The sequence below is a fragment of the Macaca fascicularis genome, chromosome 20 (genome assembly GCF_037993035.2).
Source record: "Macaca fascicularis isolate 582-1 chromosome 20, T2T-MFA8v1.1".
In the NCBI taxonomy this organism is placed as follows: Eukaryota; Metazoa; Chordata; class Mammalia; order Primates; family Cercopithecidae; genus Macaca; species Macaca fascicularis.
In genome coordinates this window covers 68,166,917-68,185,507 of record NC_088394.1, presented here as the reverse complement: position 1 = coordinate 68,185,507, position 18,591 = coordinate 68,166,917, and the positions used below count along the sequence as shown (strand labels likewise).

The 18,591-nt window shown below is 43.2% G+C and overlaps 1 protein-coding gene across 10 annotated transcripts in view; it reads right to left on the bottom strand.

The window, feature by feature from the left end:
• PMFBP1 (polyamine modulated factor 1 binding protein 1) overlaps nt 1-18,591 on the bottom strand; it is a 532,821-nt gene that overhangs the window by 57,496 nt on the left and 456,734 nt on the right. For 9 of the 10 annotated variants that reach the window (XR_012429325.1, XM_074027855.1, XM_065537355.2 and 6 more), the window contains one exon: nt 12,364-12,487. Coding sequence is in view for 9 of the 10 variants with exons in the window: in XM_074027855.1 (XP_073883956.1) it covers nt 12,364-12,487 (124 nt within the window). In the remaining variant the exon portion in view is untranslated. Of the gene's footprint in view, nt 1-1,428; nt 1,501-4,161; nt 4,304-12,363; nt 12,488-18,591 lie in introns of all 10 variants that reach the window. The other variant, XM_065537357.2, reaches the window with a different exon arrangement.

Here is an 18,591-nt window from a genome sequence, read left to right as displayed (position 1 = left end):
AAGATATCTGAGAGCTTCCCTTATCAGCTGTGTATTCATTAACAAGTTATTTAACTTCTGTGGCTACATTTTCCTATGTATAAAATAGAGATAATTATAGTTTCCTTAAGGTTGTTGTGATGATTAAATGCATTGGTAAATACAATGTACTTAGAACACTGTCTGACACATATCATGGAAGGCTAGATTAGTGTTTGCCATAAAAACAAAATTGGCACACCCCATAATTATACAGTGTAGGATACACATGACATATGGTGGAGATCAGCCACCTATGGAACGTGGGCTGATTTTTATTGGCACCCGGGCAATTTTCACAGACTTTTCACTATCATATCATTTGAGAAATTATTCTACCAAGAAGGTAAGCTCCACGAGTAGGGATCTTTGTCTATTTTGTTCACTGCTTTATTCCCAGCTCCTAGAACAATGAATGCCTGGCACATTGAAGGAGATCCAAAGATATAAGTTAAATGAAGAAACAGCTTTCTAGAAAATCCATACAGATCCTTGTTCCCCACAGAACTGGTATCAAGTTCTGTATGGCTCCAGTAATGCAGCAGGAAAGGAGTGGACTGACTGTTTCAGAATCTGCTCACCTCTTGGTAGGAGGTCTGTTAAAAAGCATATGGTACATGGGACAATCCTTTACTCATCAAAACAGTCCCCTTAAGTCCTTTCTGAAACAAGGTAGGGCATACATAAACAGAGTTTGTTGCTGTTGTTGTTGTTTTTGAGACAGAGTCTTTGTCGCCCCAGCTGGAATGCACTGGTGTGATCACGGCTCACTGCAGCTTCAACCTCCCAGGCTCAAGTGATCCACTTGCCTCAGCCTCCTGAGTGGCTGGGACCAAAAGGGCATGCCACCACACCTGGCTAATCTTTTTTTTTTGTAGAGACAGGGGTCTTACCGTGTTGCCCAGGCTGGTCTTAAACTCTGGGGCTCAAGCAATCCTCCTGCCTTGGTTTCCCAAAGTGCTGGGATTACAGGTTTGAGTCACTGCGCCTGACCCCATAAACACAGTTTGACCAAAAGATTAAACTAGTCAGACACTCCATTTTCATATCATTCCAGATAAAGAGAGAATGTTAGCAACAATAGTTAATGTCAATTAAGTGCTTTCTACATGCACTAACTTTGCTAATCCTCATACCAAGTCTTTAGAATAGGTGATCATCATTCATATTTTCTAGATAAAGCAAAGGAAACTTAAAGTAGGCAAAAAACTCAGTATCATACTGCTGATAGATATGGACCCAGACCCACCCAGCTCGAGTCTGGGCTCTTAAACACGATGCTCTGCTGCCCGCCTCTGTCCATGATATTTTGTGATGCTTATTACTGGAATTTTGAATAATAAAACATGAAAAAAAGTCCCTTGTAATGAATATTCAACTCCACGTATGAAGAGGAGTTAGGAGCCTTACCTCATCTTTCATTTCCTTGGCAGCTCTCAGTTCTCCTTTAACCTTTAGTATTTTCTGAGCTTTGTTATAAACCTGAAAAAGTCCAAGTATTTAAGATGGAAAAAGTATAAATGAGCCTGCCCTTTAAAGATTTTCCCAGCTGGATCTAGGCCCTCAGCAAGAGGTTTGGAAAATTTTCTCGAACTGTTAGCAATACCAACTTGCCTACCCATCTGTTTGTGTTTTCAAAAGTGTGTTAAAACCTCCAGATGGTAGGACCATGGTTTTACATCTTTTCCAGAAAACCACTACTTGGTGAACCAAACGGTTTCTGAATTCACCCTTCTTGGAAAGCAAAAAGTCTGAATCGAGTTTACTTTTTGGATTTCTATGTACTCTATGGCTCAGATATAGTTAACATTATGTACTTACTATGAACCAGACATGATGTGCATGACCCAACTTCATTCTCACATGAACCCTGAGAGGCAGGGACTACTACTATCCTCATTTATAGACAAGGAAACTGAGGCCCAGAGAGGCTAAGTGACTTACCCAAGGTCACAGAGGCTCTCTTACTAGTCTATGAGGAGCTTCCATTAATTTTTTAACTATTCATATGAAATATCTGATGATGTGATGTTTTTTAAGCATCAGCTTGTTATAATGTTGATGCTCATAAAGTTAGGAAACGTGTGAAGTGCTGAGACTTATCTAGCTAGAAAGCCTCCAAGGAAACCAAAGGTCTTTGCACATGTATGTGTGTGTGTAAGTACAGGATGATGCATTTGAGGTCATAATGCACTGAGCTTATTAAAATTATCTCATTCATTCTGTTTTTAACCCTAAGAATAGAGGAATTTCCACCAGGAACTTACCTGCAGAATAGCTCAAGGAATAAGAAGCTATTAAAATACTCATCCTTTGTAATAAACCACATCCCCTATCCCTAATATAAGCTAAGAGGAAGAAAGAATGTTGGTGATATGTGGAATCTGGAATGTTTTATGGAGCTGAATTCTCATTTCCTGCATTGTGTACCCTCTGAAGTCTTCATGCACAGAGGTGTGTCGTGGGAATGGAGGTGTGGCTCAGGCTCACCTGGTGGGGACAGGCTAGGTGATGGTGTAGCAACAAACAACCCCCAAGTCTCAGTGGCTTACAACCGTGAAGGTTTATTTTTTACTCTTGCTACATGTCCTTTATGAGTCAGCTGGGGCTCTGCTCCACATCGTCCTCAGTCTCCTCGTAGTCCTCAGCTGGTGGAACTTCTATTATCTAGTATGTTGCCTGTTGCCATGGTAGCAGAAAGGGAACTTGGTGAATCACCTACTGGTTCTTAAAGTGGAAGTGAAACACTTTGCTTCTGCTCACATTTCATTAGCCAAAACAAGTCACATGGCCATGCCTAACTTCTTCCTGTATTTCCCCAAAGAAATATAGGCATATGTCAGAGAGATTGTGGGTTCGGTTTCTGACCACCAAAATGAAGCAAATATCACAATGAGGCAAGACACACAAACGTCTTGGTTTCTCGGCGCATAGAAAACTTATGTTTACACTATATTGTGGTCTACTAAGTGTGCAATAGTATTATGTCTAAGAAAACAAGGTGCATAACTTAATTAAAAATACTTCATTGCTAAAAAATGCTGATGTGGACACAAGGGAGCACATGCTGTTGGAAAAATGGCGCCAACAGACTTGCATGATGCAGGATTGCTACAAACTTTCTATTCGTTAAAAATGCAATATTTGTGAAGCACGGTAAAGTGAAGAGCAATAACACAAGGTACGCCTGTATTGGCGAACATCACAAATGACTTCCACACTAGTCAAGCAAGAAGATTAAAAATAGCATGGCATAAAAGAACACTAAACAGGGTTCTAGGCCACCAAGCTTCTAAACCTGGTTCAGCACCTCACTGGAGGAGTGGCCTTTGGAAAGGCCTTCATATCTCTGCACCTTCATTTCTGCTTCTGTAAACTAGGAAGCTGTAATAAATGGCCTTTAGAAGTCTTTCCTAGCTTTCAAGTTCACGTTCACTGATTCAGTGCTCTACCATGATGAACATCTTTCTATAGGAGGAACTATGAACTCAGCCCAAGGATCATACAAAAAGTTGTAACGGAACAAATGTATCCTTGAGAATCATACTTCTTTGCAGGCAAGCCCACTGGATAGTCAGGAGATGATTCTGAAATCAAATGAAATCTTGTCCAAAAGACAGAAAACTTATTTTCTAGATTGTGATGGTTTCATCCACTATGGAGTTACACAGCTGTAGTTGCAAGAGCCAAGAGCATTTTGAAGAAAAAGTAGAAGGCATAGGTTCTAATATTTGCATGAAAATATACTGAATTTACTAAGTAAGGTAAGAAGAAAAAAAGAGAGCTGGAGTTTGTTGCATGACGGAGACGTCAGAATCTTGAGTCATTAACAATAGCAGCGGGCAGTTTGGAAGGGCTTATGATGAAAAAACTGGAAGTGTTATATGATAAGTTTTTGATGCATTTGACAGTAATGTTTGCCAGATGGATAGGGAAGAGTGCTTTGGGGGAGCCCCACAGGCTTTACGAAATGCTCATGGGAACCTTCACAGTACTGTCTGACTGAGGAGTGTGGCTGGACAGATACTTTGTGGAGGAAAGGCTCATCCCAGAAGGAGGGACTCTCTACCAGATCCCTAGCTACTGACTCTCTGAAGCCAGGACTTTGCTCATGTCTCTCTCCTCTCAAACCTTTGTTCTTACAAAGACGCCTCTTGCCTCTCTGTTGAGACCTTCATTTCTTCATGCCTTGTCTGCTGCCATCTGCCCCGGGAACTCCTTTCTTGTATTCAAAACTCCTGCCATCTGCTTTTCAAAGTAGGCCTTCTCTTGGTGACAGCTGTGCCTAAAAAAAGTGATTGTAGTGAAAACAAAAACTTGGTCAGAGCTTCTAGTGATGTTTTGTGCCTCCCCTCAGTCCACTCTCAGAGCACCTTGCAGATTCCAAAGAAATACCTAACACCACACCTCAAATGGGTGACTAAGGCAGCAAGCATCAAGTTAGGTGTGCAAAAAGAGAAAATACATATTTCTATTACTCAGTGTTTTTGTTAAGCCCCATTTTCACCAAATGGCAGAAAACATAATCTTAGTTATTTCTGAGAAAGCACCATGACTTTCAGGTTAAAAATGAATCAGTTCATGATTCCCTCACAGTTCATGATTCCTTCAACCTCTTTAAGGCCTCTCCAGAGTCCGCCTAAGATTTTGAGGTCCCAGTGTGGATCCTGGCACCAGGGGAAGCTTCTGGTCCATGGTCATGGGCATCTCTCCCCGCTAGAGTATGCTGAGGTGTCATTGTCCTGGTCAGTAGGCCACATGTATTAATATTAGTCTGTTCTCACATTGCTATATGGAAATACCCAAAACTGGAAAGAAGTTTAATTGACTCACAGTTCTGCATGGCTGGGGAGGCCTCAGGAAACTTACAATCATGGCAGACAGCACTTCTTCACAAGGCGCGGCAGGAGAGAGAATGAGTGCCAGCAGGGGAAATGCCAGACGCTTATAAAACCATCAGATCTCATGAGAACTCATTCACTATCACAAGAACAGCATGGGGGAAAACACCCCATGATTCAGTCACCTCCCACCAGCTCCCTGTCACAACACAAGGGGATTGTGGGATTATAATTCAAGATGACAAAGCCAAACCATATCACCTTATATCCTGTGTCTTCCTCATCCTAAGGGCTTTTGGGTCGCCTGGCCCTTCCTCATCCTTTGAAGATGTTCCTCCCTGTTCCCCATGAAGACACAAACACATGCACACACACACCACACATACATACACACACACACCCCATGTGAGTGGTTTCAGACCGTCTTTTAGATCTGTCCTATCAGCATTCTATATTATACCTTGAAAGGTATTGAGAGAAAGGGGACATGATATTCACTTTCCTGGTTTTGATCAAAAGTCCCTCTGCCCTTGAATTACTAAACCTATCTGGGAATCTATTGTTTTCCATCCCTTCTGCCCCATTTCATAGATCTCACCAGGGTCTAATTCTCCTGCTTACATTCTAATAATCCTATTCCTCCTCTTTCCTAACTCAGAGGGTGTTTGTTTAGTTTTGGAGAGAGGATCGAAAAGGGGTACAAGTGAACAAGTTCTTTGAAGTGCAGTCTGAGCAGGCCAGGATGTGAAACACATCAGTTAGTACTTCACATACCACCTGTCCACATTAGGTTACACAAATGCCATAATCACAGATTGCTAATTTTGACTCCCTCCCCAAGGAACTGGTAACTGCTTGGGTATATGGTTGACTCCTGGCCTTACAGCGACATTGTTGCTCTAAGGAACACGGACTATTCCTTTTCCTTCATGGCCGGGATGGAAGAATATCAATGGTGTGTTTTTCCTAGTCTAAAATATGTTCCTGGGTTTTCAAGGAAAGATGTTTTTTTGGTTGAAAATTAAAGCTATCTTTGTGGGATAATACAAACTAACTTAGGCTTACCTATACTAAGCCATAAGTCTTTCCTTTACTTATGCTGGGCTTTAGCTTTTTCTCCAATGTTCTACCTCTTACCAATGAAAAAAGTGTGATGAATCTTACAGCTCTTCATTATTGAAATGATGAGAGGGTGCTCAACATTTTCTGTCTTTTTAAAAATATGTGAGCCCCATGAACACACAGGGATGCTTATTGGATACTAAATTATTTCTATCCAGAATGTATGATTGCAGCCAACGTGCAGAGGCTTTTTGGCATGAAGAGAGTTTGCCTTTTGAATCCAAACCCAGTTGTAAAGGAGAAAATCCCTGGTAGTGTAGGGCATAACCGGTAGGGGGAGAAGGTATGAGGAGATGATGTTGGAGATGGTTTTGCCAGGGTTTGGGGTTCTGCAGAGTAACAGTGAATAGGAGCCTGACACCAATGTCACTGACTGAGCCATAGTCCAATTCCAGGACTGAGGTTCTTCTGGAGAGAAAGTAGGGCTAATTGGGTCCCCCCAGAAAGAGGCTTTTGGATGACAGAAGAAATGAGGGGCCAGGAGGAGCAGGAGAAGGAATCCAGGATTTCTGAGACGCACTGTCCTAGATGAAAACCTCTCCCCCGGCCGGGCGCGGTGGCTCAAGCCTGTAATCCCAGCACTTTGGGAGGCCGAGGCGGGCGGATCACGAGGTCAGGAGATCGAGACCATCCTGGCTAACATGGTGAAACCCCGTCTCTACTAAAAATACAAAAAATAGCCGGGCGAGGTGGCAGCGCCTGTAGTCCCAGCTACTCGGGAGGCTGAGTCAGGAGAATGGCGTGAACCCGGGAGGCGGAGCTTGCAGTGAGCTGAGATCCGGCCACTGCACTCCAGCCTGGGCGACAGAGCGAGACTCTGTCTCAAAAAAAAAAAAAAAAAAAGAGAAAACCTCTCCCCCTGGCTCTCTCCTTTACTACCTTTCACAGAGGCTGTTTGTTGTCTGTCCCAACATCCATATTCATCCATACTCTTTATTTTCCTTAGTAACAGATGCTAATTTTATTGGGATGCACAGGCACTCATCTAAAAGACTCTATCTCCTAGCCTTTCTTGCAGCTAGGTATGATTATGTGTCTAAGTTTTGGTCAACCAGACATACAAGGAAGTATTGTGGGGACGTCCATGAAATCTTCTTAAAGAGAAGTAGTGCACAGCTGTTTGTTCTTCCCGCCTTTTTAATGGCTTGCAATGCTGATTTAGTGCGTGGTGTTCCAGCAGCCATCTGGAACATGAGGCCCTAATGCTATGAAACCACCATTGTCAGTCCTGGATAGAAAGAGCAATATCTATCTTGCTTAAGTCATAATTTTGTTTTTAATTTTTCTGTTTCATATACCTGAATCTAATGCAAGCTGACACTGACAAAACACCCTTATTTAAGTTACTCTCAGAGATCTCTCTCTACAACTCACTCACCATTTCTAGCACCTCCACAAGTTGCTTTTACTCTACATTTTGGAACCCTTTTTTCGTCGTGGACCAGCTCTTTGGTGATTCCACAGATAGGTTTCTCAAATGCCCCTTCCCTTCCTCGACTTGCCTTGGTTTTCTCTCGAGACATCAGTTCTTTGTTTTCACTTTCTCCTTCTCCACTTGCCGTATGGAGTAGAAAGAGTCAGAGTCAGGGAGAGAGGAACATCTCAGCCCTCCCACTGCCACCACCATTACTCCCATGCCATTTTGGAAAATTTCCCATTTTGAAGTACACAGTCACCTAATCTTTGTTGCCATTATCATTGACTGACATGGAGCAAATTCTCCCATTTGGTTGCTCTTTCTTTCTTTATGAGATATATTCTTTCTGCCTATCAAAAGTCACACATCTTCAAGACCCAACCCAATTGCCATTTCTTTCACCTTCCCTAAACTACATGTCATATTAACTCTTATATGGCAGCTACTATATGCCAGGCAGTGTTCTGAACATAAAATAACAGAGCTAATCCTCACAGCAGCCTTGCCAGGTGTGTACTCTTCCCCCCTTACAGCCCTTTTCCTATACCTCTTTTAACACAATGATCTGCCTTTATTATGGTTGTTTGTGATTTGCCTTGTCTCTCCCCAAAGGTAGCAGTGATGTATTCTGGTGAAAGAACAGGAACACACAGACCTTTTTGAAATAATTTTAGATTTCCAGAAAAGTTGCAAAAATAGTACAGAGAGTTCCTGTATACCCTTTCCCTAGTTTTCCCAGTATTAACATCTTACATGATGATACAATGATCAAAAACTAAGAAATTAACATGGGTCCAAAACTACGAACAAAACTACGTACTTCGTTAGTATGTCACCAGTTTTTTCACTAATGTCCTTTTTCTGTTCTAGGATCTGATCCAGTATTCCTCATTGCATTTAGTTGCCTCAGGTCTTTAGACTCCACTAATCTATGATAGTTCCTCAGTCTTTCCTTGTCCTCCATGACTTGGACACTTTTAAACAGTACTGGAAAGTTATTTCATAGAATGCCCCTTAATTTGAATTTGCCTGATTTTTTTTTCTTTTTCTTTTTGAGATAGGGTCTTACTTTGTTGCCCAGGCTGGAGTGCAGTGGTGTAATCACAGCTCACCACAACCTGGACTTCCCAGGCTCAAGCAATACTCCCACTTCAGCCTCCTAAGTAGTTGGGGCTACAGGCACTCACCACCATGCCTGGCTAATTTTTGTATTTTTTTGTAGAGACAGGGTTTTGCCAAGGCTGGTCTCAAACTCCTGAGCTCAAGTGATCTGGCTGCTTCGGCTTCCCAAAGTGCCCGATGTTTCTCTGTGCTGAGATTGAGGCTATGCATTTTGGGCAAGTGTATCATATACACCTTCTTAGTGTATCATGTCGGGGGATACATGATATCCATCTTATCCCTGATGACCTCGGCCTTGGTCACTTGGTTATGCTGGTGTCTACTGGGTTTATCTACTATAAAGTTACTATTTTTCCCCATTATAATTAATAAATATCTTGAGGGAGATACTTTGAGAGTATACAAATATCCTGTTGTTCTTTAAACTGTCACCTGCTATCTTTAGTAAGGTGGATCTCACTTGCAATAATTATTACAGTAGATTTTAATGGGGGTCTTCTTTTTCCTTTATTTCTTTTACATTTATTCACTGGAATTCTTCTGTAAGAAAGAATTGCTCTTTTTCACCCATTTAAATAATGTTTTGTTTACATCACTATGAACTCATGGATATCTATTATATGGGCTATAATCTAATACTGTTATTTATTTTGTTGCTCAAACATTCCAGCTTTGGCCAATGGGAGCTCTTTCAGGTTGGTCCCTGGGCCCTTTCAAAAATACCCATTCTTAAGTGCATCCTTCTTTTTGGGTACAAGATGCTCCAGGTTCATCTTATACTTTCCCTGCCTCAGCCACTTCTTCATGGAGTCAGGGCTCACATTTTGACTCAAGTTAACTTCTCTGAGTCTCAGTTTCCTCATTTGGAAACAACTGGAACAATAACACCTACCTTACAGGGTTGATATGGGGATTAAATAAATAATGTAATGGGGTAATATTTAGACGTTTTTAATGGGCATTTTTTCTTTGCCCTCTCCAGCATAAACTCCAACATAGACTCTGCTTCTCGAGTTACCCTGGGCTGGTACTATGAAACAAGACGCTTAAGAAAAGATTTTCCAAATTCCTTTATCTGTTCTCACCAACCCAGCCCTCCTCCATCTTCTCCCAGGTTTCAAAGGGCTCAACAAAAAAGTCAAGGCCTTTTGGGGGCGATATTATCAACTGGCATTCTCAGAGGTGCCTGCTCTCCAGCAGGAGAAGGGTTAAATGCTTGGTGATAACTTCAGCTCTGAACTGCCAAGTCTCTTAGGTTCGGCTCAGCAATCAAACTGCATAACCTAATAGAGCCCCTGGTGCTATGGGAAACACAAGACACTGATTTATATTTTAATATCAGTAATTTCCACAAGAGCAACATTTCTGAGTGTCATTTTACAATTTCTGTCAAACGCCAGCTCGGTTTTTCTTAATTCTGTTTATTGTGTCTGAATTTGCAACCTCATCCGCAATGCAGATTCTTGATTCCCAAGAGAGAAGAACATTTCCATCTTTCTCTAGAGTGGGAGGGATGAGGATAAGGGGCAGAAATGGGCTTATAAGATAATTGAAAATGTAAATGAAGTACTGTTTACTAAGAAATGATTGTGAAGTATTTTTGTTAAAAAAAAAAAGGCAGTCCTGAACAAACTTAGCAAAAAATGACAAACAAAAGAGATGTTTCGGATCCAAATTGGAATCTTTCCTTCCAGAAGGAAAAACTGTGTGTACACTGTGGAATCGAGAGAAGGGAACCAGTACGGGGAATATCTGGCCATGTTTACTGTACTATCGTTGCTATGGCCATTAGCACTACAGCAGTTTGTAAAGTGCTTTGGGATCCTTAAGGATCAAAGGTGCCTGGCTACATAAATGCCAGATGTTGCCATTAGGAAGAAGGAGCCTGCTTCTCTCCTGTATTCTTTGAACATCTAATAAAAGAACAAAGCTGGTGTTGCTGGCACCAAACCACATCTCCTACTTGGTGTGTTCAAGGGGTGAGGGAACTTCCCAAAGCCATTGGCTGCAGATACCTACCCTTGCATGCCCAGTCTGTCCACTAGTTCCCCACAGGCCTGCAGCTCCAGTTTCTACATGGGTCCTTTCCTGCACAGTACATGAGCAACCTCCTGTAAGGGCTCAACATCATGGTCTTCTTTGAGGGCTGAAATGTAGCTTTGCTAGAGGGTACCTCTCCCATGGTTGCTGCAGAAAGCCAGCTAAGAAGCAAGGCACTTAGAGGCCAGGGAAGCTTCTGGTGCATACTCTGGGCCCTCCCTACATGGGACTGGTGTTAGTCTCCACAATCCTGCTTTTCTGCAAAGCCATAGCCCTTGTAGATTGTAGTGAGCCCAGAGCTACTTGTTCTGCCTCCACTGGTGTTAAGACCTCATACTTTTCACAAGCATCCTTCAGTTTCATACGCTCTAAATCCAACATCATGTCTCATTGCCAAACCTCTGGCAGGAGCCGTGTTGAGTTTCTCAGTGGAGCTATCGACCACATTGACTGAAGCCGCAGCAACGTGTTTCTCCCCGTCCAAAAGGGTAAAAATAACAGGAACAAGTTGTCGGAAATGAAATTTCAATTCATCCACGCCCTTTCTACACTTCTGCTGCGACTCCCAAGCAGGGATCGATAGTGTTTAGACAGCCAAGGAGATTTTTTCCCCTCTTAAAGCACCAGATCAATAGTAAAAAAAAAAAAAAAAAAAATTCTCCAGCCCTCTGTATGTGTTGTAGTAAATGTGAACAAATCAGAGGCCTTTGGCTAAACAGATTGACTGAGGCAGCAGCAGTCTGGTGCTTTGTAACTAAGAGCACATCAACTGCACAAGTGGCAATGAGGGAGGAAACCCCAGTGCTCCCATGGTCCTGGTAACCAGGAGCCTTCAAAGGGAATGTCCGTCCCCAAAGTGAGTGGAAGAAATGAAAAGATTCCTGTGTACTGCAGCATTTGGGCGTGACTTAAAAAAAAAAAATTAAATACTCTCTGGGTGCGGTGACTCACACCTGTAATCCCAGCACTTCGGGAGGCTGAGGTGGGTGGATCACGAGGTCAAGAGATCGAGACCATCCTGGCCAACACGCTGAAACTCTGTCTTTACTAAAAATACAAAAATTAGCTGGGCATGGTGGTGTGTGCCTGTAATCCCAGATACTCAGGAGGCTGAGGCAGGAGAATCACTTAAACTCAGGAGGTGGAGGTTGCGGTGAGCCGAGATTAAGCCACTGCCCTCAAGCCGGGCGACAGAGTGAGACTTCATCTCAAAAAAAAAAAAAAAAAATTAAATTAAATTAAATTAAATCAAATACTCAATAAGGATTATGGGTAATCACAGAAGTGCATTTTATTGGAAGACAGCTTGGGTACTGCACACTTCCTTTCCATTTTGTCTCTTGCTTCTTTTATTTTTACTTTTAAAAAAGTTCTTAGCTATCTATGGCTTTTTCTCATTGCTTCATAAGTTTTCTCCCTATATTGCTAACCGCTCCTCAAACATCTGAGAGTCAACTCAAACACTGAGTCCCAATCCAGGGACTCAAAAGACTATCATGAAGCTAGCCCTTCCTTGTGGGATTAAAAAATTATTCAGGTTGCAAAACTCAAAGGTGAACTGCTATGAATATGTGAACATTGTCCTTCATTATAAAAGACTTGTTATTCTTATTAATGATTATAGTGCTGACTTCTTTAATGAATTGATTATATTCATTATAAAACAAAACATTGGCTGAATCTAGCATAGAGGCATATAAGAAGATAGCATGCCAACACGTATTAGTTTAGATAATATAGTCTTTTGTAGTAGGTTTAGTTAAATAAATGTTTATAATCACAGATAAAAGAAATGATTCTTACCGACTGTGCTGTGTTCACACTTCTGTTTACAGGGGTGTCCAATCTTTCGACTTCCCTGGGCCACATTGGAAGAAGAAGAATTGTCTTGGGCCACACGTAAAATACACTAACGAGAGCTGATGAGCTAAAAAAAGAATAAAAAATTGCAAGAAAAATCACATAATGTTTTAAGAAAGTTTACGAATTTGTGTTGGGCCACATTCCAAGCTGTCTTGGGCCGCATGTGGCCCATGGGCTGCGGATTAGACAAGCTTGGTTTGGAAGCTTCTCACGGAGTCACTTTGCTTCGTATAAGCCCATATTTTAGACCAGACCTATTCTCCTGGTCACTGGCATATCTCACAGGTATTCTAGAAGGGAGGTGCACCTCGGTCACTTCAAAAGTCAAGAGGTGGCTGACACCTGTAATCCCAGCACTTTGGGAGGCCAAGGTGGGCGAATGGCTTTGAGCTCACGAGTTCAAGACCAGCCTGGACATAGTGAAACCCCATCTCTACTAAAAATACAAAAAACGAGCCAGGCATGGTGGTGTACACCTGTAATCCCAGCTACTTGACAGGCTGAGGCACGAGAATCACTTGAGCCCGGGAGGCAGAGGTTACAGTGAGCTGAGATCACGCCACTGCACTCCAGCCTGAGCAACAGAGTGAAACTCCATCTCGGGGAAAAAAAAAAAAAAAAAAAAAAAAAAAAGGCCAAGAGGTTAGGGGATAGCAGGAAATGTCTCTCTCAATGACTATTTCCAAAGATGAAAGGATAAACAGAGACTATAAATATGAGCTTGCTTATTAATTCAAAAGTGCTGAGAACCCAGTATGCATCAGGTGAAGCAGAAATGTACGATGAGAAGTATAACTCCAAAAATACCGGTGCCCTATAATGAGCTACCTTGTGCTGTAGCCTCTCCCTCTCCAGTGGTTCTTCTTATTAGCACGTTCATATTTCAACATTTGAATATGCAACAGTCCTGTTGGTTTCAAAATGTGATAAGGAGTTGGGCTGGGTTTTCCTTTGCCCCTCACATACTCTCTGCCTCTCTCCCCTCCACTCTGTACCCCATGAGCTGCATCAACCAGTTCTCTTGCCCTCTGCTCTCTGGGCCCTGCTTGGTTGACCAGTGCAGAACATCAGCAGGAAGGTCAGTGGGAGAGGGGACTGGGTCATCAGCTTCTGCCCTGCCAGGTCCCCAGAGGGTCTTGGGGCCTTCTCCACTCCCCATTTCAGGTCTGCTCCCTCCCCTGGCCCCTGAGGCTTGGAGGTGGTCAAGGCCTACCCTTACTACACCTGGGCACTGCATGCCACCTTGTAGCTTCCTTATACCATGGCCACACATTTATGCCTAGTTCCTCTATGAAGTAGTCCACAAATTACTCAGCTTGAGCATGCCATCTGCTTCCTGGTGGGATCTTAGTTTATAAGGTAAATAACGGGAAGTTTCATTTGCAGGCATGTTATTGCCTAGAGCTACTGTAACAAAATACCACACTCTAGGTGGCTCTGGAGGCTGGGAGTCCACGATCAAGATGCTGGTGGGCTGGTTCCTTCTAAGGGCTGTGACGGAGAATCGGTTCCAGGTCTCTCTGCTAGCTTCTGGCAGTTTGCTGGCCATCTTTGGTGCTCCTTGGCTTGTAGACTCATCATCCCCATCTCTGCCTTCATCTAGACATGGTGTTCTCCCTATGTGCATGTCTGTCTCCAAATTTCCCTTTTGTAAGGACACCAGTCATGTTGGTGTCACCCTATTCCAGGCTGCCCACATCTTAACTAATTACATCTGCAATGATGCTATTTCCAAATAAGGTCACATTCTCAGGTTCTGGGGGGTCAGGACTTTAACGTATGAATTGGGGTGGGGGGCTACACAACTAAACCCGTAACAGCAGTTACCTATGAGTAAGAATCTTCTATTATACTGGGGGAAAAAATCCTCTCCTGCCCTCCTCCAGCCACTGTCTTCTCTCTCCTCTCTGTCCCTCACTTCTCATCTTCATGGATGAATTGTTAGCATTTGCTGCCTCTTGATATTTCCTCTATCCCCCTTTCCCCACACTCACCTTGTCACCCCTACCCTGGTGGCAGCAACTCTAAATGGTCAAGGTCAAAGTTTTGGTTGTCACCTCCAGGGGGTCTTTTTTGGTCCTTATTGTGTCTGACAAACTTGACATCAGTGGCTACCTCTAGAAACATTTTCTAGAAGCACTTTCTCCTTCTAGAAACGCTTTCTGTCCTTGGTTTCTGAGACTCTCTCCCAGATTTCCTCCTGCTCGTCTGACAGCTCCTTCACTTCCTTGGCAAGTTCTCTCCTTCTGGCCATTCCTGAAATGGTCTCAGGTTCTTCCTGGTTTTCCTGGTCTTGTCCTTCCCATTCTCACTCTACATCCTCCCTGGTCTTGTTCTCTCTTGTCAGATTTCAGTTATCATCCATAGCAGATTGTTCCTACAATAACATCTCCAACACAGCTCTCCATCTGGAGCTCCAGATGTAGATAAAAACTGCTTTCTACACAGGTGTGCTCCACTGATCCACAGGCTTCTGCAATTCAATCTCTCCAACACTAAATCCATAAGCCTCTACTTCAAACCTGCTTCTCCTCTGATATCACCTTTTTAATGTATTTAACAAACTTGCATAATGTTTATTGTGTGAGAAGGACAGGCACAATTCCGAGCACTTCACTATTAACTTATGTAATCTGCGTAACAGCCCTATGATATAGGTACCGTGGTTATTTTTATTGTAAATGAGAAACCAAGGCACAGAGAGGTGAATAAACTTGCCCAAGATCACAGAGTAGTATGTGGTAAAGCAGGAATTCAAACCCAAGTAGCCCAACTCTGGAATTTGTTCTTTTTTTTTTTTTTTTTTGAGACAGAGTCTCGCTCTGTCGCCCAGGTTGGAGTGTGGTGGCCAGATCTCAGCTCACTGCAAGCTCCGCCTCCCGGGTTCACGCCATTCTCCTGCCTCAGCCTCCCAAGTAGCTGGGACTACAGGCGTCCGCCACCTCGCCCGGCTAGTTTTTTGTATTTTTTAGTAGAGACGGGGTTTCACCGTGTTAGCCAGGATGGTCTCGATCTCCTGACCTCGTGATCCACCCGTCTCGGCCTCCCAAAGTGCTAGGATTACAGGCTTGAGCCACCGCGCCCGGCCTGGAATTTGTTCTTAACCACTAAATACTGCCTCAATGAAAGGAACTGCCATCTACTTCGTTTGTTCCAGCACAGAAATCTAAGCACCATCTTGATTCTTCTTTGTCTTTCTCTCTCTCACTCACTTCAACTCCCAGGCCCTTCATCCCATCACTTACCATGTCCTGCCTATTGGACTTTCCCAATTAATCTTCTACTGGACCTCTTCTCCTCAACTCCAATACTACTGCCCACTCCTCCAACAACTAGAGATACGATCATGTCATTTGCTTGCCTAAAGCCTTTTAATAATTATCCATTGCTCTCAAGGTAAAGTACAGACTCTTAAATGGTTAAGAGGCCTTTCTTGATCTGCATCCTGTTTTTTTCTTTTTCTTTTTCTTTTTTGAGACAGAGTCTCGCTCTGTCACCCAGGCTGGTACAGTGGTGCAATCTCGGCTCACTGCAACCTCTGCCTCCCAGGTTCAAGTGATTCTCCTGCCTCAGCTTCCCGAGTAGCTGGGACTACGGCCGTGTGCCATAATGCTTGGCTAATTTTTGTATTTTTAGTAGATAAGGGGTTTCACCATGTTGCCTAGGCTGGTTTGAACTCCTGACCTCAAGTGATCCACCTGGCTTGGCCTCCCAAAGTGCTGGAATTACAGGCATGAGCCACCACGCCCAGCCTTGTGTCCTGTTTTCTGACCCTCCTCCCTGCCCTTCTTTACATTTTCCACCAGAGTTCTACTGAACTATGTTCAGTTTCTTGGACACACACCCAGTCCTTGGCCCATTCTGCTTGTGCTACGGCTATGTGCATCATTCCATTTCTCTCCTCCCATCATCTTTGGGTTACCTCCAGCTGATTCTTCAGAACTCAGGGAAACATCACTTCCTCTACAAAGCCTTCTCTGAATCCCCAAGCCTGGGTTCTTCCTCCAAGCATGTGCTCCCTTCCCGATATGAATGTCCCCACCGGGGCAGTCCTCACATTATATAAGAATTGTGGGCATACTTGTGTGTATCTCCCTCTAGACTGCAAAGTCCGTAGATCAAGGGATTGTATTATTTTTGTTCACCGTCTTATCTGAAGTAAGTAGAGAAATAACTGGCACATAGTAGATGATCAGTAATATTTATTGAAAGAATGAAGAGCCAAATTAACTAATTTACAGTAAGAGATCACTGTCATGGGAACTGGAATACTTTTAGTCCACATGACCAGCACACACTCTCTATAGAGGCAGACCAACATGAGAAGCCAAAGAGGGTTTTGGGTGACAGAATCAGAAGTAAGGGGTACTGAAATAATCTGATATTGAATTGTAATTGACTAGGACAGCATCTTGTAACTATCTTAGACAGCAAAGATCTTGGGGCTGATAAAATCAGTCTGTTGGCTGAAGCTCCCCCTCTCCTGGACAGAGCGAGGAGGGGTCCACCCATCATTCCCTCTGGGACTATATGTTCCCCCCTTGTCTGCATCATGAGATTGATAAGCTCTTTCTTACATACACTACTCTGGTCCAGTCAAATTTTGCAGATCTGAGATTTATCCTGTCTCTCTAAGGTGACGCTGGGTATGATTCATCTCTCCCAGAATAACCTTTCTTTCATTTTCAAGTTCTGGAAGAAGCCCCCCTGTAATCTACTTTGAAGTTGCAGAATATTCCAAATGTCTTCTGCTATTCAGAGGTGCCGTGGATCATCTTCTATTCAAATAGTCAAGAAATATTTTATGGAGATAGTTGCATTTGATCCTACTTTTGATTCTGACAGATGAAGATAGGCTATATTCTAAGTTGAGGAGAAATGAAATTTTCAAGCTGAAGCTGGAAGAGAAGGAGAGGCTGGGATGTGAAGAGCTGTAGATGCTAGAATTCAGAGTCTGAAATTTATCTAGAGGCAACAGGGAGCCCTGAAGATTTTCGAGCTGGGGAGAGACACATCAACAATTGCTTCATGTACATTAGCCTGACCTCTGTGTGTAGGAGATCGAATAGACAGAGATAGGAAGCACAGCAGAAGGCCTAGAAAGCTAGACAGGAGTTAGGAGATGACTCTTCTCAAATAAAAATAGGCAGTTGAGGCCGGGTGCGGTGGCTCAAGCTTGTAATCCCAGCACTTTGGGAGGCCGAGACGGGCGGATCACGAGGTCAGGAGATCGAGACCATCCTGGCTAACACGGTGAAACCCCGTCTCTACTAAAAAATAGAAAAAACTAGCCGGGCAAGGTGGCGGGCGCCTATAGTCCCAGCTACTCGGGAGGCTGAGGCAGGAGAATGGCCTAAACTCGGGTGGTGGAGCTTGCAGTGAGCTGAGATCCGGCCACTGCACTCCAGCCCTGGTGACAGAGCGAGACTCCGTCTCAAAAAAAAAAATAGGCAGTTGAGCAGAGTGATAGGTGTGAAATCTATTTCTTTAATTTGTCACCATAATAGTATATTATATCCAAATATATAAACACATCTATAGAAGTTTATTAAGTAGCAATTAAAAGCAAGCAAACAGGCCGGACGCGGTGGCTCACATCTGTAATCCCAGCACTTTGGGAGGCCTCAGTGGGCAGATCACCTGAGGTCAGGAGTTCGAGACAAGCCTGGCCAACATGGCAAAACCCCATCTCTACTAAAAATACAAAAGTTAGCTAGGCGTGGTGGCATGTGCCTGTAATCCCAGCTACTGGGGAGGCTGAGGCAGGAGAATTGCTTGAACCTGGGAGGTGGAGGTTGCAATGAGCCAAGATCATGCCACTGTACTCCAGGTTGGGCGACAGAGTAAGACTCCGTCTCAAAATAAATAAATAAATAAATAAAAGCAAACAAAGAAACTTAACTTCTGAAGAAACATTTACTAAATAAAGACTGATAGTGGATGAGATTTAAAATAATCATTAGGACAATACTACAATTTTGAATGGTCCAGTATCTTCCATCCTTAGATGAGTCGGCGGATTATAGATTTGGTTACAGTGGGCTCCAAGAACTGTCCACATTCAAGTCATTGGGTTAAAGCAGTCTGGGGTACTGGTCAAGTCATAGGGATGGGGAATTTTTTGGTCTAGACAATGTCTACATGATATTATCTAATATTATATTGGAA